The sequence below is a fragment of the Canis lupus genome, chromosome 33 (genome assembly GCF_003254725.2).
Source record: "Canis lupus dingo isolate Sandy chromosome 33, ASM325472v2, whole genome shotgun sequence".
In the NCBI taxonomy this organism is placed as follows: domain Eukaryota; kingdom Metazoa; phylum Chordata; class Mammalia; order Carnivora; family Canidae; genus Canis; species Canis lupus.
In genome coordinates this window covers 28934577-28954063 of record NC_064275.1, presented here as the reverse complement: position 1 = coordinate 28954063, position 19487 = coordinate 28934577, and the positions used below count along the sequence as shown (strand labels likewise).

Here is a 19487-nt window from a genome sequence, read left to right as displayed (position 1 = left end):
TCTTGTGTTTCTATGAAGGTAAATTACCCTTTTCAGCCTGACACAGTAAGTATCATTGATAAGTATCACAAGACTTTATCTTTTTAACTAAATATCTTTTTTTTTTAAGATTTCATTTATTAATTCATGACAGAGAGACACACACAGAGGCAAAGACACACACAGGCAGAGGGAGAAGCAGGCTCCATGCAGGAAGCTTGATGCGGGACTCGATCCCAGGTCTCCAGGATCACGCCCTGGACTGAAGGCGGCACTAAACCGCTGAGCCACCCGGGCTGCCCCTAAATATCTTTTTTTATTCTTACTGAAGGAGATGAATAAATAAGAAGGAAACCCTAGACTATTCTTTACTATTTATTAACAAGATTAACATACGAATTACTTTTATTTTAAATTCATGGAAAAGCTTAGTTCTTGGGTTTCCAATCTCTTTGCCTTTCATAAATTGATAAAAAAATTAACTAGTTACAAAATTCTTGATAATACCCATTAATGTTGTTTTAAAACTACCCCCAAAACCCATATAATGTTAGCATTGGAAGGGATGATATGGATCACTTGGTTAAAACTCTATTACACTTTAGGAGCCCTTGGCTTGCACAGTCAGTGGAGCATGTGACCCTTGATCTTGGAGTTGTGAGTTAGAGTCCCATGTTGCGTATGGAAAATAAAATCTTGAAAAAATAAAATAAAATCTTGAAAAAACTCCCACACATAAAAAGCTCCATCACATTTTACAAACGAGAACACGAAGACCAAGAAACTGAAACGAACTGTTCATGGTACGCAACTAAACCACAAAGATCTCCTGACTCCAAATCCAGTGTTCTATCAGAATTTTGTGCAACTTTTACTTGTACTTATAAGTTCTTTCCTGAGGCGCTTGGGTGGCTCAGCTGGTGAAGCATCTGACTCTTGATTTCAACTCAGTCTTTTTTTTTTTTTTTTTTTTAAGATTTTATTTATCTATTCATGAAAGACACAGAGACAGAGAGAAAGGCAGAGGGAGAAGCAGGCTCCATACAGGGAGCTTGACGTGGGGCCTGATCTCAGGTCTCCAGGATCACGCCCTTGGCCAAAGGCAGACGCCAAACCGCTGAGCCGCCCAGGGCTTTCCCTCAACTCAGTCTTGATCTCAGGGTTGTGAGATCATGCCCCACATCGAGGTCTATGATGGGCCTGGAGCCTGCTTAAGATGCTTTCTCTCTCCCTCTGCCTCTCACCTCTTCCTCTCTGCTTGCTCTCACTCTCTCTCTAAAAATAGTAAGTTCTTTTCATTGTATATCTATAATCTAAGTTATTAAAATTTACAAGAGCTTGGGGTGCCTGGGTGGCTCAGTCAGTTGAGGGGCTGACTCTTGGTTTTGGCTCAAGTCATGATCTCATGGTCCTGGGATCAAGCACAAGTCAGGCTCTGTGCTCAGCATGGAGTCTGCTTGAGGATTCTCGGTCTCCCTCTTCCTCTGCCCCTCTCACAGCTCACATGCTCTCTCTCTCTCTCAAATAAATAAATAATAAATCTTTTTAAAAATTTACAAGAGCTTAAGGATTTATAAAGAATTTATAAAGGTTTTGCTCAGTACCAAGTTGAATTTTCTGATAACTCGATAGCACTTTGAGGAGTCCCCTGGGAATGTAATGATTGACATAATGACGTGGCTGGATGTTCACAAAGGCAGGCTGCAATGTGTTCAACAATATAACAAAGTTATTTTAGAAGAAACGTTGAGAAGGTCCAACTGAATTTCCTCCCCTGAGGATTGAGTTAGCTTTCAGCAGCTAAGAATTACAAGATAGGTGGGGCAAGTCAGTAATTTGGCTACTCTCAGTGCATATACTGTATTTATCCTGATTTACTATAGGCCTTTTTGAATAATGCCAACATGTTGGAAGAAAAGGATATTCTGGTTGTCAATGTATCTTGAGCTATGGTTATTTCATTCTATCAATTCAGAGTATGTATCTCAAGTAATTATTATAGCCCTTTTTATCTGAGTTAAAGATGCTATTTCCCAAGTTAAATTTGATGGCGTAAGTACTGTAAATGATAGAGAAATAAAGAGGAAAGAAAGCAAGAACTAGATAATGACGAGTGTATATACCATGATGACACTTTGTTTTCTTTCATACTGAACTGGCATGATATAGTTTAGAATAGAGAGCTGGTCTGCAGTATCTTCCAGAACTGCAGAGATCCTCAGCACATCTAGAATGGAGAGTGGCTCTACGATTTCCGGGAGGACTTCTTTTTCTTTTTCTGTTTCTTCAGCTGTTTCTTTTTCTTCTTCTACAGCACTGGGTGGCTCGCCTGTCACTGACACTGTCACCTCAGAATGCCAGATGTTCGCTGGAAGATTTGAGGCTTCTAACTGGCCTCTAAAGAAAAAAATAAAAAATTAAGTCAGCCACCAAATGTTTAAAAATTGCTTCAACTAAAAAGCACGGGCATCATACAGATGGGCTCCTGTGAAGTCCACATTGTCAAATAACCAAGATAACGAACAAAAGAAGGAGTTTACATGTGGTTCTGCTAAATATCTTCCTGTGACATTCTGACTAACCAAAGGCAAGCCACTCCCTGCAGGGAGCCTGATGTGAGACTCCATCCGAAAACTCCAGGATCACGCCCTGAGCTTAAAGCAGGCGCTCAACGGCTGAGCCAGCCAGGCGTCCCTCCACTTACTGTTTAGTAACTCTGTGTTAACCTAACCATACTATTTGGCCATGCTTAGCCAATTTGAATTCGAGCCCAAATTACCTTTTTTTTCTAGCAACATCTTTAAATGCTAATCAAAAGTATCTCATGATTAATGAAAAACAGAATGTGGCAGGAGCACCTGGCTGGCTCAGTCAGTGTAGCATGTGACTCTTAACCTTGGGGTTGTGAGTTTGAGTCCCATGTCCGGCACAGAGTTTACTTAAAAAAAAGATAAAAACATCGACACCTGGATGGCTCAGTGGTTGTGCGTTTGCCTTCTGCTCAGGGTGTGATCCCGGAGTCCTGGGATCCAGTCAGTCCCGCGTCAGGCTCCCCGCAGGGAGCCTGCTTCTCCCTCTGCCTGTGTCTCTGCCTCTCTGTGTGTGTGTCTCATGAATAAATAAAATCTTTACAAACAAACAAAAACAGTATGTAGTAGTCAATCTCCAAAATGGATCCATATGATTCTCACCTTCTTGTAATCATACCCTTGTAGTCTCCCCGACATTAATAGGACTAACTACCCTATGTAACCAGGAAGATACTGTGGGTTCCACCGTTCGGTGATAAAAGACATTGCAGCTTCTCCCTTACTCTCCTTCTCGTATCTCCCACTCTGTAAAAAGCCAGCTGCTTTGTCATGAGGACACTTAAGCAGCTCTTTGGGGAAGTTTTTGAGGGTGTGGAACTAATGCCTCTTGCCAACAGCCAGTATCAACTCCCCAGCTTTGTAAATGAGCTATGTTGGAAGTGGATCTTCCAGCCCCAAATTTTCAGACGACTGAAGCCCTGGCCAACTTCAACCTTATGACAGACCCATAACCCAGAACCATCCAGCAAAGCTGTTCCCAAATTCCTGACCCACAGAAACCATGTGAAATAATAAAAGTTGATATTTTAAGTTACTAAGCTTTGGAGTACTTTGTTCCCAGCAATAGATAAATAAATTTAACATAAGGCACAATTCAAATAATAGATAAATAAACAAATACGTATACAAAATAAATTGGAATTTTGAACATACTCTTCCATTCTTCTTAAATTAGTTGTAACTTCAATGGTACATTTACAATTTCACAAAAAATGCAGTCACCTAAAATGGGAAGAAAACACAGATTAGTTTAAGAGAGGGTTGAATGACATTTAAATTATTTCCATACCCTTTCAAAAGAGCTTCAGCTTATCCTTTCTTTTTTGCTTATTAGAGCAGTGCCAGAGATGGAAGAAACTCTGGCATCATGTGATGCAGGACTATTAGGTAGTCAGCTTAATTATTGACAAATACAATTATTGATAAATGCATCTTTGAGTCTCATGGTAAATTAATATACAACATGGGTTTCGTATTTTTATTAAATTCTGATTTTTAACTGGCAATATCTATGTAATAGATTTACTTTTCCGTTATTCTGATTCTAAAATATTTAATTTGAGCATTCCATTTCACTGGTCTGCCAGACAGCAAAATTAATTGCATCTGGACTTAAAAGAACACTTGAGACTGTATTTAGAAAGGCTGTATTTTTTTTTTTTTGAAAGGCTGTATTTCTCCTGAAAATCACTGCGCTGTTACTACCAAGATGTTACCCCTCCATAAGCCAAAATTCTTTCTGCTTGAAAAAGCTTTATGATGACAATGCCATATGAAGAATTTTACTCTAGGCTAAATGAATAATAAATAGTTTCGTTTCCAGTATGGTTTTGTCCACAATAAGGTGATCCTAAGAAGGCTGATACAAACATGTCTCATACAACAGAAGTCTCTTATGTAAAAGTAAAAACATATAAACAGAATCTTTATGCAAACTGAAAAAAAAAAGATACTCCAAACTAGCCAAATTTTCTGGTACAACAGCAGTGTTAAGAGGAAGTATCATGGTATAAAGATTTTTGTTCTTTTGATGTGTTATTGTTGTTTCTCTATTTTCCCTATTTTTAGGCTTGGGGCATAGGTAAATGTGCTTCATGCAGGTAAGACAGGGCTATGCTAATGCAGTATCCAGCAAGTTCATGCTCTTCTGGTTTCCCATTTCTCAATGCTAGAAATCTAGGAGTATTCCTCCTTCATCTTGACCCCAGCATTTCCCAATCCAAACCATCACTAAGTCCTGTGGATTTTATCTTCTATTTCCATGTCCCCCAACACCATGCTGGACCTGACTGTTGTTTCTTGAACAACTGTAACAGCCCCCAAATTGGAGGTGATCTTTTTAAAATTGAAAATCATTTTTTTTTAAACTAAAAATTTGATCCTGTCTTTCCTTAGAATCCTTCCATGGTTTCCCATTGCCCTAGGACAAAAGCTAAAAATTCTAAACTTGGCCCATAAGGCCTGCATGGTCTGGCCTGCTCTGTTCCTCTCTTCAGATATCCACTTGGCACTGCCCTATTATTGCTCTCATGGCTCCAGTCTCAATGTACTTCTTTCAATTCTTCTATGGAATCATGCCCCCTTCCAACTCAGGGTCTTTACACACGTTATTCCTTCTATTTGGACCACTCTTCCCCTCACTCTTCATCTTGTAAAGTCCCACTGGTCCATCAGGTACCAGCCTAAATCAGTGGCATTTTGCTAGGTATCTGTCATTTCTAAATCTAATCTTCACCATTTCTTATACCCCAAGAGACTGACCCATATGGGGCACATCAACAGGAGGTTCCATAAATGTAGAAGAGTGAGATCAAGTGTTTATCCTCCCAGTTCCCTCCCTGCCAAATCATCATTGGTTGGGCTAAGTTTCTCTGTCAAAGGCCATGGCACCAGTCAGGCAATATTCTCTACGTTGCTCTTGCTTGGGGGCTTGGGTAACTATTTCTGCCCTACGTCCCTGGAGACTATGTCATCCCTTAGAATTTCACTCTTGCCTACAGTTTTGTACACAGATCCTTTATGAAATTCTGAACTCTATCATTGTTTCCATCCAGGGCAACACTGACTGATGCAATGACCTATATACACAGATTTTTATATACACTGTGCACACACAGACATATACTTAAGTATGCATACAGGCAAATAACTGAAACAAGTTTCATATACCAATTTACGTTTAACATGTGCCATATTCTGGGATCCCTGGGTGGCGCAGCGGTTTGGCGCCTGCCTTTGGCCCAGGGCGCGATCCTGGAGACCTGGGATCGAATCCCACGTCGGGCTCCCGGTGCATGGAGCCTGCTTCTCCCTCTGCCTATGTCCCTGCCTCTCTCTCTCTCTCTCTGTGACTATCATAAATAAATAAAAATTAAAAAAACAAAAAAAAGAAAAAAAACATGTGCCATATTCTGATACTTTTGATTCTATCATATATTTTGCCTAAAAAGTATTATAATTACAATCTACTACTGGGCCTACACCTGCAATTTGAAAAATGCCTTAAAGGACATTTCTGCAGGTGACACTTTCCCTCATTCATCAGGCTGGATCAGGAGTCCTCTGGTCAATCACTGCACTTTTATTTTCCTACAGAGCTCTCTTCACAATTTGTAATGTTACTGTTTTGCCCCCACTAGGCTTTTAAGTGTCATGAAAGCAGGAACGTGATAGTGATGCTCACTGTTATATCCTGTTTCAAGCACTGTGCTCAAGAAGTATTTGTAGAACAAATGAATGAACAAAGGAACGAAACTCACCTTTAAGGTTTTATTCCTCTCAGGACTACTTAACATTTGGATTTCTAGCACATTTAATAGTGAGATTTTTAGTATATTTCTGGGACAGAGAAAACTGGATAGAGGGAGTGGATCGTAAGGTACCTACACTCTATCCTGATGTATTTTTTAAAAAGATTTATTTATTTATTTATTTATTTATTTATTTATTTATTTATTTATTTATTTATGATAGATAGATAGATAGATATATATAGAGAGAGAGGCAGAGACACAAGAGGAGGGAGAAGCAGACTCCATGCCGGGAGCCTGACGTGGGACTCGATCCCGGGACTCCAGGATTGCGCCCTGGGCCAAAGGCAGGCGCTAAACTGCTGAGCCACCCAGGGATCCCCTATCCTGATGTATTTAAGAGAGGACCTTAAATATGATTTATAGATATCTCATAAAGCTTTGGGGTCATCCTTTACTCTTCTCTCCCATTCCTTACCCATCAGCAAATCCTATCAGCGTTACATTTAAAATATATTCAGAAGTCCAGTACTTATCACCCCTGTCTGCAAGCCATGATCTTATCATGATCATTGCAAGAGCCTCCTAATGGATCTCCGCGCTGTTCTTGCTTCCCTTCCATCTCAACAGAATGACCCTATTAAAATGGAAGTCAGATTGAGTCTCCCCTCCATACAGAACTGCTCAAATTGGTTTCTCATCTCAGAGTAAAAGCCTTCTTTTCTTCATTTTTAAAGTTATATATATATTTTTAAAGCCTTCTTTACAGTGGCATCCTGGCTTCATTCTTTTTTTCTCCATAGAGAACATTTTTCTCATGTTACCTGCTCATGTGCCATATATTGTGCTTGCTTAGGGTCTCACTTCCCTTCCTAGGACAGGTCTGTAAGCTCAAGAGGGCAGAGAATTCCGTGGTTTCGTTTCCTGCAGGGTCCTCCGAGCCAAGACCAGAGCTCGGTACATAGTAGTCGTTCAATAAACTGCTGAAACAAATGAATGAACCCGGAGGGAAACCCAAATAAACCTGCAACGGTCAGACGCCCACTAGCCTATCTTCCCGTCACCTGCCAGGATTTGCTAGAGACCCACTTCGCGCAGGCGCGGTGCTTGGGCGCCCCACAGCTACCCGTGCAGCTGCTCTTTAAAAGGCGGCAATACTCACTCTGGAGTCCAAACGAAGGATTGCAGGTTAGGAACTTGGAGGACGTTTCTGCAAAGAGATAAAGAGAGGAGGAGGAGGAAAGGGGTGAGGTGGGGGGGGTGCGTAAAGAGAAGAGCTCCTCCTGCCCTCGTGCTCCTGCCCTTTCTCTTCCGCGCTAGGACCCGAGAGTCTCCATCCTCCCTACTCCTAGTAAGAGAGAAAGATGCTCCCACGTGAGCGAATCCAGTCTGGGGTCCCCGAGGCGGGGCGGCAGCCTGCACCGGGCTGCAGGAACCAAGCCCTGCTGTTTCTATGGCAACGCGAAGCTCCGGGGACCTTTCCTCGTCCTCCTTTAGCTGGCTATCCTCTTGCCTCCCTCTGTTTCAAATACCACATATATTACAACTCTCAAAGATAAAAGCACTCAGAGAAAGACCTGTAAGAGTGCTCTCGAATGTAGACGTTTCTTTCGGTCAAAGACAACAGCTGAGGCTTTTTCTTTTTTTTCTTTTTTTTTTTTTTGGGCGGTTGCGTTAGACGCCTAAACCGGGGGGGCGGGGCGGAGAGGTGTTTATCCCACAAGGCCACGCGGCGGGGCCTCGCCTCTCTCTTTCCGCCATCTTGGAGCCTGTGGAGGTGAGGAGAGCCGCCGCTCCTGAACTTTGGGGGCCGATTAAGTGCGGTGAGACGAGCCCTGTGCTTCGGCGGGGCGCCGGTGCGGCTCGGAGGCTGTGTCAGCGAGCGAGCGCCGTGGATTCCAGCGGCGGGGAGGCCAGGATGGCGGAGATGCGGGGCCGATGGTGCTGGTGCCCGGACTCCCGGAGAACCGGCGCTCCCGTCATCGCCGTTGCTGCTTGGGCCTTAGCGGAGGGATAAAGGCCGTTCGCCCGTTTTGAGGCAGTGGCTCCCTTAGGATGAGCCCTTTTTATATTTTATTTTATCTTATTTTATTTTATTTTATTTTATTTTTCCGTCAAGACGCTCCCACTCCAGACCTGGTTATGTCTACGAGCTCCCCTTCCTCAGCCTTGCTTTTCCCATTCAGTGCTTCCGCCTCTGTTTTGTGTGCTTCTCCGATTCCTCGCTTTTCTTTCCTCCCCCACCCCCCCCTTCCTACCCGGCGTGGTCTGAGTCCGCTCGGGGCATCCTTTCGGCGTCTCCAGGAGCTGTTTCCTTGACTACGAAGCCCGTCCTGCCCGAGGTGTCTCCCACCGGAGAGACTTCCTGTCAGATGCCGAGCGCTACCGAGAGCGGACTGGGCGGGAAACGTGCTTTTGCAAGATTTTAAACTGGTTCTTTTTGTTTTAAGGCCTGCTGGGACCAGGACTCCTAAAGCGACGACTATGTCTGGAAGGTACAGACTTTATGATTTTTTTTTTTTTTTTTGCATCTGTAAAAAAAAAAAAAAAAAAAACGTTTGCTGTAAACTTGGGGGGGGGGGATTAGATGTTCGCTGCAGGTGACTTTTGAGTAGAGCTCGTTACAGGTGAGCTCTTCCAGTGAAACCAGATCTTTGCACGACTTATGGTCACTCTGTATTTTGTCTCAGGCTTTGGTCCAAGGCCATTTTTGCCGGCTATAAACGGGGTCTCCGGAACCAGAGGGAGCACACAGCTCTACTTAAGATCGAAGGTGTTTATGCTCGAGATGAAACTGAGTTCTATCTCGGCAAGCGATGTGCTTATGTCTACAAAGCAAAGAAGTAAGTTCATAGTGTTAATGCCTCTTGCATTTTTTAGTTGAGATTTGTCGCATTTTCCTATTCAAAGGAGAAGAATCAAAAGATGTTGGCAAAGCAGTTGGTACTTTTGTGTTTCGTACTTTGAATCTTTTTTTTTTTTTTTTGTTGAAGATGTTACTTATTTATTCCTGAGACACAGAGAAAGAGAGAGGGGCAGAGACACAGGCAGAGGGAGAAGCAGGCTCCGTGCAGGCAGCCCAACGTGGGATTCGATCCCAGGCCACCCAGGGATCCCTGCCCTGTACTTTGAATCTTTAAGGAATTTCATAGGAGGTCACAGAAGGTTGTTACTTGTCTGGGTAGTGTTGGATTTAGGTATCCTCTGCGCTTAGAAAGATTTCAGCTATTGACTGTTTCAAGGAAGGAACCGATTCCTTATGTTATCTCGTGTACCTTGATTCACTTTGTCGCTTTCTTGAAATTATGTTGTATAGGTGTTTAAAAATGTGTCTGGGGCCTTGATTCTTAAATTCATTAAACCAGTGAAAATCTCTGGGGACATAGCTTTCACCCCCCCCCCCCCCCGCCATTCCTCCTGGAACGAGAATAATACTTTAAAATTATAACTCAGATCATCTGTATATTGCTCAGATTCCAACTGTCTCTGCCTTTAGTAAAAACGGGTCATTAAGGAGGCTTTAGGACCCTAGTCGTTCAGGGCTCCCTATTTCTACCGTTTAGCCCAGCTAGGATTTACTCCATACCTTCAGCCTTTCTGTGTTTTTAAAAAATATATTGCAGCTACTATCTTACATTCTATATATCTTACTTACCTACTGGGTTATCCGAAAGGGACTTATTTTGTAAACTACTATTTTGTATTTTGCAGACTTAAAAAAATTAATTTGTATAAGTGTCTGGCATACAATAGGTACTCAAATCTTTGTTGAATGAATGATGCCCCAGGTATTTTACTTTCTCTGATATCTTAGTTGCTAACTGCAGTTGTGAGCCACTGACTAGAAGTCACCTTGAATTTGTGTTACACTATACTGGCTGCCTGGGTTCTCATACCTCTTTCATCCTCCTTTAAAACCAGCAACACAGTAACTCCTGGTGGCAAACCAAACAAAACCAGAGTAATCTGGGGAAAAGTAACTCGTGCTCATGGAAACAGCGGCATGGTTCGTGCCAAATTCCGAAGCAACCTTCCTGCGAAAGCCATTGGCCACAGAATCCGTGTGGTAAGTACAATTATTAGCAGTATGAAATTGTTGAGTCAAACTAAGCTCAGGAGTTTGGGCTCTGATCTCTAAAAACTAATGTGATTTTAAAATGTCACATTTTAAATGGGTTGTGCTTCAAAATCATCTACTGTGTAGATATATTATGAAACAGATTCATGGCAGTAGAAGGAAAAGTGAATGCAATGTGTTCAAAAGGATTGTACCTAGATTTCAGATTTTGCTAAAGCTTGGGTGAGGGGGATAGTATGTAAATGAACAATTTATTGGACGTAGAAGTGATTATTAGAAAAATTCACTCTTCCTGGCATAATTCAGGATATTCTCATCTCTTCATCATGACAGTCTTGTTACAGTAGGTGTTACTAGCCTTATTTTTAATAGAAAACTGATGCTCATGTTTCTAGGTCCAATGACTTGGCTCAAGTCCTTGAGTTTAGATCCTGTGGTTTTCTAAAATAGTTACTGTTTTCCTTAGTTAGCGTTCATTTATAGTAGACAGGGCTATATTCTTGGGGTCCTAGGGTACTTTTGAACCCTGCCGAGCCATTGAAATTTTTCATCAGGAGGTTTTTACATTGTCCCTGGAAGAAACAAAGTTAAATGGATTTTCAATGCTCCTGGTACTGGTTCTTAAAATGTGTTTATCTAGATACAAGAAGAACTTGGTTCTCTCCCTTTTAGAGATGAGTAGTGGAACAATGGGAAGTTTTATCCACATTGTTGTACTCAGTAACGTTTATAGATTTGTATGTAACATCCATCTAATTATGCTGTTTTCTTTATTTTCTTCCTAGATGCTGTACCCCTCAAGGATTTAAACTTATGAAAAGTAAATAAATAAAGGTGTAGATTTGTTCTCTTGTATTTTTGTTAAATGGCTTAACATTTTCTTTTTCCTAAATTCAGGTTGCTGTATTTAAATGGTAGTGGTTATCCAGCATTTTCAGAGCACAAGGAAGCCAGGGAGCTATATATAATGGCAATTAGAGAGATGTAGACAATAGGAGAGTTTTAATGAGGATAGGGAGGCTAGAGTATCTTAAATACAAGGCCTTTCTTACATGATGGGGGAAGGAAACAAGCTTTGATTGGAAGCAGTGGGAAGGAGTGTGTTGGAAGGTTTGAAGTGATGGAGCACATCATGTTCTTTGAAAAGCTTTTTTGCAAATGGAGACTACATATTCCAGGAAGGACAGAAGCCGGAAATATTAGCCAGTACAGATATATACCATGACATTCATCCAGGTTTCCACATCAAAACGGATCTATAACTCACTTTTAAGATTTTATTTATTCATGAGAGAGGCAGAGACATAAGCAGAGGAGCCTGACGCAGGACTCATCCCAGGACCCCGCGATCACACCCTGAGCCAAAGGCAGACACTCAACCACTGAGCCACCCAGGTGCTGCCCCCTTTTTAGTTATAGGTAGCTTCTCTAAGAAGCAGATGCCAAGAAACAATTAGCATGCTAAATATGTATAGGGTGGTAGGGGGCAGGTGAGAAGGATGTTTGAAGGAGATAGAGGAAAGGATTGGGTAGCATACAGCAGTTCTAAGAAAGGTGTGCTTAGTCTGATGGTGGCCCTCAAGCCAAAGTTGCTGTTGGAAGGAAAAATCTGCTTTCACAGAAATAGCTTTGTGTTTGTAGTGCCAGACCCATTTGGGCAGATTTAGGAAGAATGGCTTCAAGGCAAATGAGGTGGGTGGGTTAGATGCAGCTTGGTCCAGCATTAGTCGTGTTTTTCTCATGGCCATGATACAGTCACTAGAACCCTAAGGAAATTGACATTGACAAATCTGGTAAATGGCAGGAAGTACCAGTTTCAGAGCTACTCGATTTTAATTGTTGAAAAACAACAATTTACAAGTATTTTGTTGTGCTATTTAAATAGACGTATCAGTATTTTTTTTTTTCTTTTTTTTGAGAGTGCACAGGTTGGGGGTCCGGCAGGGACAAATGGAAAGGAGAGTTTGGAGCCAGATCTCGTGACCAAGACCTTGGTCTGAACCCAAATCAAATGGGCTGCCTTTTTTTTTTTTTTTTTTTTTAAGATTTTATTTATTGACACAGAGAGGCAGAGACACAGGCAGAGGGAGAAGCAGGCTCCATGCAGGGAGCCTGATGTGGGACCTGATCCTGGGTCTCCAGGATCACACCCCAGGCTGCAGGCAGCGCCAAACCACTGCGCCACCGGGACTGCCCCATCAAGTGGGCTGCTTAACCAACTAGGCCACCCAGATGCTGCAAAGATGTGTCAGTACTCTTGGGGTGGCCAAGAATAGGGAAGAAATGTTTGGGGAGGTATTTCAGAAAAACTGGCCTTCAGGATTTATGTGAAACCAGAAGGCATTTGACGAAATCTTCAACTAGATTATGTAGTATATCTGAAACCTATTGTGGGCAATTGGAAAGTAAATAGAAAAATTAAGATTATGCACGGTCTTGTGTATGGTACTAAGGATTAAGAGAATTTAAAGACCAATCGGTTGAGCAGTCTTCAAAGATAACATGTTCCTAGCTTTGCAGGGTAGGTAATGGTGCATTTACAAAGTTGGAGATCTTGAGGGGGGGGGGGGAGAATGTTGGTGAGTTTGAGGAAACTAGGATACTCAGTTGTGAACAGGTCCAGGAAGGCAGATGGATATCTAGGTCTAATTAGTCATAGAGAGAAGGAAAGCTCATAAAGCCTGTAACCTTTGTGGGAGTTAAGTGAGTAGGATGATGGTAGGGTAATAGAGGTAGATAAACAGGAAGTGGTGGGCATTTGAGAAGAGAAGGCTGAGACTCCTTATGACTTGAGTAAATGCAGAGGCAATACAGCCTTGCACACAAATTCATCCTTTTCAGCTGATTTAGTACAGCACTTGGGAGAGGGTGCTTTATGTATTTCTCTTGCCATGAGTTTTGGTGAGAGTCCTGAAGCCAAAGGTACCATTGGAGAATCCTGTTTCAGAGAAATGAGCTTGGTTAGCAGTTGGTTGGCTGGGTCATGAAACAGCCCCAGTATGACACTACTGTCAAAACTAAGCTTGATGTTGACCGGTGGTGGTTTGTGTTCAGAATTCAGTTTCTTTGTGGTCTTGTAGTCGAAAAAGCACATCCTGAAAGTGATAAATTTGGCTTGGGATCCCAATTTCCACTAGTTGTGGAATGATAGACTTCTTAGGTAATGAGCCTTAATTGGTAGACTGCCCACCCTTGAATTTGAGTACATGATCTTTTACCAATGAATTGTACAATATATTTTTTTGAGATTTGAGAGAGCATGAGCTGGGGGGAGCTGCAGAGGGGGAAGCCAACTCCCCGATGAGCAGAGAGCCCCATGTGGGACTCCATCCCATGATCCTGGGGTCACCACTCCTGGGATTACCACCGGTGCCAAAGTCGGACACTCAACCGACCGAGCCCTACCCAGGAGCTCTGAACAGTGCAATCTTGGCGCTATCCTTTCTTTCCTATCCCCACAGTTCCTAATATAGTAATTTATAGTATTCAGTTCTGGTTAAACAACTGTTCCAATTCAGTGCTTCCAGTCACTAATTTTATTAGCTTAATGGGCCTGAGGAACTTTTCAATATTCGATGTTTTATAGTTAACTCCTGGCCTAGTTTGAAGGTAGTTTCCTTAATGTCAAGGAGCCACCTGGTCCGTTCCTGGGTTAAATGCAGTTTCAATTCTTGGTTTTTTTGCAGGGTTGTAGGCTCTACACCCAATGTGTATGATCAAGAGTGTGCCGTACTGACTGAGCCGGCTGAGCATCCCTAATTGTTTTAATAGAAGTTAAGGGATGGAGTTGAAAAGGAAAACTTTGATTTTATAACATGACTTTAGTTAAGAAATGGGCCTAAAATTGGTGACTGAGGGTAAAAAGTAAAAGTGAGAATTCCACTCATCTTTCGTACAGAGGGCTAAACCGTTACGATTCCCCGCAGTTTAAGCCACCCGGCACCTAGCGGATGCCCATCCAAGGTGACCGCCCTCCAACCCCACCCCCAGTCGTCTCCAGCCCAACCCACGTGTGCCGCTAGGCGGCCTGTAGGGGCGGGCTTCGCCCGGAGACGCGGCGGACGTGACGCGACTCTGACCCCGCCCACTGTGGGCCATGCTGGCCAATCGAGGGCCGGCTTTCCGCGGAGGCGGGGCCGGCGCCGGGGGGCGGGGCCGGGGCGGAGACCGCACGCACTCCATGGTAACGACGCTCGGCCCGAAGATGGCGGCCGGGCGGGAGGGAGTCGCCGGTTCCTCCGGCGCGGGGCCCGGCCCTAGCCAGCGGCGCTGGCGCCGGTCTTCGTGGGCCCGAGGCGTGCTACTCCTGTTGGGCGGCCTCTGGGCTAGCTCCACGTCTGTCCCTGTCTCCTTGCACAGTTCCCCTCCCTGCCGGCACCACGTCCCCTCGGAGGCCGAGGTAGGGCGCGGAGGGGCGGCGGCGGGCGCCGCGAGGGTGGGGTGAGCGGGCGCGGCCGAGGCGGAGGCAGCTGCCGGAACACGTTGGGGGGAGTGGAGCGCGAAGCCGGCCCGGAAGCTGCGCTCCTGGAGGGCTGCCTCGGGCCCCGAGGCCGCGACCCGGCCGCTCCCGGGTGTCGCTGGGGACTCGGGGTCGGCCCGCGGCCCAGTTGGGCGGCGGCGGCGGCGGCGGCCGGAAAGTTTCTTAAAGGGCCAGTGCGCTCCCGAGGCGAGCGCGCGCCGAGGAGCCCAGCCTGCTGGCCCCGGGTCGCTCCGTCTTTGGCGGTCGTCCGCAGGCGGGGACCAGGCCGCTCCTGAAGTGAGGACGACTTAGAGCGGGCTGCTCCCCCGGGAACGTGGGTCACGCCCGTGGTCTTCCCTTACTTGTCCCGGAAGGCGCCCTGGCGGAGGCGGCGGAGGACGGTGCGGCCGGCGGCAGCCCGAGCGGAGGCCGCTGCAGCTGCGGGGAGCGAGCGCCCGTGCTCCTGCGGGGCTTCCTCCGGGCCCGGCCGCGGGTATGGTTGGAAGCCGCCCCCCGCCCCCCTCCGCCAGCGCGGCGGCCGGCCGGTGCGGACCCTGGTGCCCCGGTGGGTCTGTCTCGCGGGGCGTCGGGATGGCGCGAGGGACTCGCCACGGCACATCGCGGGCCCAGCCCCTCCGTCCGGGCTCGTGGGGTCTGCGGCGGCGCCCAGAGTTGGCGGGTCCAGGGAGTTGATGATGACAACTTGTCCAGGGAGCTGATGACGATTACTTGCTGCCCAAGGAGTTGATGACGATAACTTGTCCAGGGAGCTGATGGTGATAACTTGCTGCCCAGGGAGCTGATGACGATAACTTGCTGCCCAGGGAGCTGATGACCATAATTTTTTGCCCAGGAAGTTGATGATGATAACTTGCTGCCCAGGGAGTTGATGACCATAACTTTTTGCCCAGGGAGTTGATGACGATAACTTGCTGCCCAGGGAGTTGATGACGATAACCTGCTGCCCAGGGAGTTGATGACGATAACTTGCTGTCCAGGGAGCTGATGGTGATAACTTGCTGCCCAGGGAGCTGATGAGGATAACTTGTTGTCCAGGGAGCTGATGACAATTAACTTGCTACCCAGGGAGTTGATGACCATAACTTGCTGCCCAGACAGCTGATGACGATAACTTGCTGTCCAGGGAGCTGATGAGGATAACTTGTTGTCCAGGGAGCTGATGACAATTAACTTGCTACCCAGGGAGTTGATGACCATAACTTGCTGCCCAGACAGCTGATGATGATAACTTGCTGTCCAGGGAGCTGATGACGATAACTTGCTGCCCAGGGAGTTGATGACCATAATTTTTTTGCCCAGGAAGTTGATGATGATAACTTGCTGCCCAGGGAGCTGATGGCGATAACTTGTCCAAGGAGCTAATGACGATAACTTGTCCAGGGAGCTGATGGCGATAACTTGCTGCCCAGGGAGCTGATGATGATAACTTGCTGCCCAGGGAGTTGATGACCATAACTTTTTGCCCGGGGAGTTGATGACCATAACTTGCTGTCCAGGGAGTTGATGACCATAACTTGCTCCCCAGGGAGTTGATGACCATAACTTGCTGCCCAGGGAGCTGATGACCATAACTTGCTGCCCAGGGAGTTGATGACCATAACTTGCTGCCCAGGGAGCTGATGACGATAACTTGCTCCCCAGGGAGTTGATGACCATAACTTGCTGCCCAGGGAGCTGATGACTATAACTTGCTGTCCAGGGAGTTGATGATGATAACTTGCTGCCCAGGGAGCTGATGGCCATAACTTGTCCAGGGAGCTAATGACGATAACTTGTCCAGGGAGCTGATGACCATAACTTGCTGCCCAGGGAGTTGATGATGATAACTTGTCCAGAGACCACACTTTGGGGCTTACTGATCAAAAGTTTCGGGAAGAGGGGGCAGCCCCGGTGGCGCAGTGGTTTAGCGCCGCCTGCAGCCCGGCCCGGGGTGTGATCCTGGAGACCCAGGATCGAGTCCCACATCAGGCTCCTTGCATGGAGCCTGCTTCTCCCTCTGCCTGTGTCTCTGCCTCTCTCTTCGCTCTCTCTGAATGAATAAATAAATAAATCTTTAAAAAAAAAAAAAAAGTTTCGGGAAGAAGTTGATAGGGGAGCTACAGGCATGGAGAGGATATCGGGGGTTCTCTGAAGACAAAATTCAGGCTTGTTTTCAAGTTACTTGACCACGTCACCAGCTTTACCTGTTCTCCTGCCCTGCAGGTGCTGACCACCTTACACTCCATTTGCCTCCCTCTCTACCTCCTTTCAGTCCTCACTTAAGTTCCCTACGTTCAAGACTCTAGCGGAGTGCTCTAAACCCTTCCTAGTGTGTCTTACCTGTACTATCTTCTGGCGCTTGACCACGCACTGCTGGGGAGAGGGGGGGTATTTCTCATGCATTTCTTTGTAGTCTTGCTTTTGTAGTTCAAACTGTAAGGTTCCTTCAGAGGTGGTTTATGTCTTTGATTCCTCCACAGTATGTAGCCCATAATAATCAGTGTTCTTTGAGGAAAGGTGATAGAGTCTCTAGGGCAAGGCAGCCTGTTCTGATTGAATTTATGATTTATCTTATTACTTTATCCAGAAAGACTGACCTAGAAATTTCCAGTTCAGCCCAGAAACCCAAGACCACTCATTTTTGTGTAATTTACAAAAAGTTCTATACATGACTGTTCATAACCATATGCGCCAAAATATTAAGTTTGGAGCTTGTAGCTGTATTCCAGCTTTTATCATGACACTGCATTTTGGCTGAATTTTATTTATTTTTAGTCCCTTGGCAACTTTTAAGTTTATAATACAGTATTGTTGGCTATAGTCATTATGCTATATATTACTCCAGGGCTTATTTATTTACTGGTTGCAAGTTTGTACCCTTAAACAATATATCCCCAATTCTTCCATCCCTGATGAATTCTTAAAAAAAAAAAAGGGGGGGCAGCCCGGGTGGCTCAGCAGTTTAGCACAGTCTTCAGCACAGAGCATGATTCTGGAGACCCCGGATCGAGTCCCACATCGGGCTCCCTACATGGAGCCTGCTTCTCCCTCTGCCTGTGTCTTTGCCTCTTTCTCTCTCTGTGTGTGTCTCGTGAATAAATAAATAAAATCTTTAAAAAAAAATTCCTGCAAAACCCTGTGCTGCTTTCTTTGAATTTAGATTACGGTAAGAGAAATCTATTCCAAGAACTGCAAAATCTCTCCACTAGAGGGAACCTAAATAGCTGCTGCTTCTAGTGGTTGCCGGCATTCAAAACTCCAATCTATATTTGAATATCTCCGTGGATAGGGAGATTATTGCCAGAGACAGCCCCTTTCCTTTTTGAAGATCACCAGTATAAAGTTCTTCTTTTATGGAGCTGAAAACTCTTCCTGAAACTTCCACCCACTATTCCTATTTATGCCTCTTGGCTAAACAAATTCAATAGTGACAGTGCTTCAGATATTAAAAGCAATCTATTAGGTACTTTTTGAGACTTCTTATCCTTAGTAAATATTCCTAGTACTTCATAGACTATGTAATAGCAAGTCCCTCTAACCATTGCCTTAGCTTTTACCTAAATATAGAGTATAAGCAAGGGATCCCTGGGTGGCTCAGCGGTTTAGCGCCACCTTCAGCCCAGGGCCTGATCCTGGAGACCTGGGATCGAGTCCCACTCGGGCTCCCTGCATGGAGCCTGCTTCTCCCTCTGCCTGGGCCTCTGCCTCGCTCTCGGTTTTTCTCTCATGAATAAATAAACCAAATCTTAAAAAAAAAAAAAAAAAAAAGTATAAGCAAGAATTCTTCATTGTACTCCTACTAGTGACTACACTTCTGTTAAATGCTATAAGAAATTCACTTTTTTTTTTTTATTGTGATGGGAAGTACAAAACATGTTGGAAAAAAATACGGAGGTGGGGGTGGCTGGCTCAGTTGGTAGAGTTTGAAACTCTTGGTCTCTCAGTTGTTCCATGTTAGATCTAGAACCTACTCAAAAAAATTTTTTTTGACACATTTAACTTGTTTTCAACTAAAACCTCTAAGTTTCGTTTTTTAAATCATGTTAATTAAAACCAAAAAATGGAATAGTATAATGAACTCCCATGGACCTATCACCGAGCTTTAACTCTTACTTTATTCTCTCATTCTTGTTTACTTCCAGCCATTCTCCATCCTCTCACTTGTTATTGTTACTTTTAAGTTTGTTGTTGGGGCACCTGGGTGTTGTGCCCAAGATTGCCAATCCGAGAAACCACCAAGGAGCCGACACCGATGCAATCACACGAGGGATTATTTACAAGCTCAAGCCTGGGTCCAAGTACACCCAACGCAGCAGAGCAGGGACTTGGACCCCGAGACTAAGAGGCTTAGCAACTGTATAGGGGCCAGTGGCCCATGGGATACACAGTAGTTGCACAGTCAGGCTGGTCCGCTGAGCCGGATTTCCGGTTAGGGTGTGCCCTGGTCTTTGATTAGGGCGGGGCAGTGCCCTAAGTAATAAGCAGGTCAGCACAAGGTGGGTGCAGTCCAAAATAGAGTCAGTCCTGCTCTGCTTGTCCAGGGGTAGGGGATTTTGTTCGATTTCCTGGGTCCCACACTGGGAGACTCAGGTGATTAATAACTTGTCTGACTTTTGATTTCAGCCCAGGTC

At 45.0% G+C, this 19487-nt stretch overlaps 3 protein-coding genes across 14 annotated transcripts in view; 2 read left to right on the top strand and 1 right to left on the bottom strand.

Moving 5' to 3' along the window:
- The window catches only part of IQCG (IQ motif containing G), a 46495-nt gene extending 38476 nt beyond the window's left edge, over positions 1-8019 (bottom strand). Inside the window, exons 1-5 of one of the 5 annotated variants that reach the window (XM_049105263.1) lie at positions 7694-7793; positions 7482-7529; positions 7144-7299; positions 3723-3791; positions 2103-2376 (exon numbers count right to left, since the gene is read on the bottom strand). In XM_049105263.1, the coding sequence (XP_048961220.1) occupies positions 2103-2376; positions 3723-3730 (282 nt within the window). In that variant the 5' untranslated portion in view covers positions 3731-3791; positions 7144-7299; positions 7482-7529; positions 7694-7793. Of the gene's footprint in view, positions 1-2102; positions 2377-3722; positions 3792-7143; positions 7300-7481; positions 7799-7896 lie in introns of those variants that run through there. The other 4 variants (XM_025474566.3, XM_025474556.3, XM_025474547.3 and 1 more) reach the window with 4 other exon arrangements.
- RPL35A (ribosomal protein L35a) lies at positions 7430-11252 on the top strand. Of its 6 annotated transcripts, none has more exons than XM_049105269.1 (5): positions 7430-7507; positions 8770-8814; positions 9010-9162; positions 10241-10385; positions 11183-11252. In XM_049105269.1, exons 2-5 carry the CDS (start codon positions 8804-8806, stop codon positions 11204-11206), a joined length of 333 nt encoding a protein of 110 aa, XP_048961226.1. In that variant the 5' UTR covers positions 7430-7507; positions 8770-8803; the 3' UTR covers positions 11207-11252. The 6 variants fall into 6 exon arrangements, with proteins under 6 accessions (XP_048961226.1, XP_025330381.1, XP_048961228.1 ...); XM_025474596.3 differs by lacking the exon at positions 7430-7507 and adding an exon at positions 8032-8096; XM_049105271.1 differs by lacking the exon at positions 7430-7507 and adding an exon at positions 8059-8096 and having other exon boundaries at positions 10241-10382.
- A 3311-nt stretch (positions 11253-14563) lies between these two features.
- Positions 14564-19487, top strand: part of LMLN (leishmanolysin like peptidase) — an 89936-nt gene continuing 85012 nt past the window's right edge. For 2 of the 3 annotated variants that reach the window (XR_007407900.1, XM_025474636.3), the window contains exon 1: positions 14564-14796. Coding sequence is in view for 2 of the 3 variants with exons in the window: in XM_025474636.3 (XP_025330421.1) it covers positions 14578-14796 (219 nt within the window). In the remaining variant the exon portion in view is untranslated. The remainder of the gene's footprint in view (positions 14797-19487) is intronic. The other variant, XM_025474617.3, reaches the window with a different exon arrangement.

What these genes read in the sequence shown, in the direction of transcription:
- RPL35A (XM_049105269.1), top strand. An exon ending in TATGTCTACAAAGCAAAGAA is followed by an intron (nt 9,163 to 10,240) that starts GTAAGTTCATAG and finishes CTTTAAAACCAG; the next exon opens with CAACACAGTAACTCCTGGTG. An exon ending in TTGGCCACAGAATCCGTGTG is followed by an intron (nt 10,386 to 11,182) that starts GTAAGTACAATT and finishes TTTTCTTCCTAG; the next exon opens with ATGCTGTACCCCTCAAGGAT.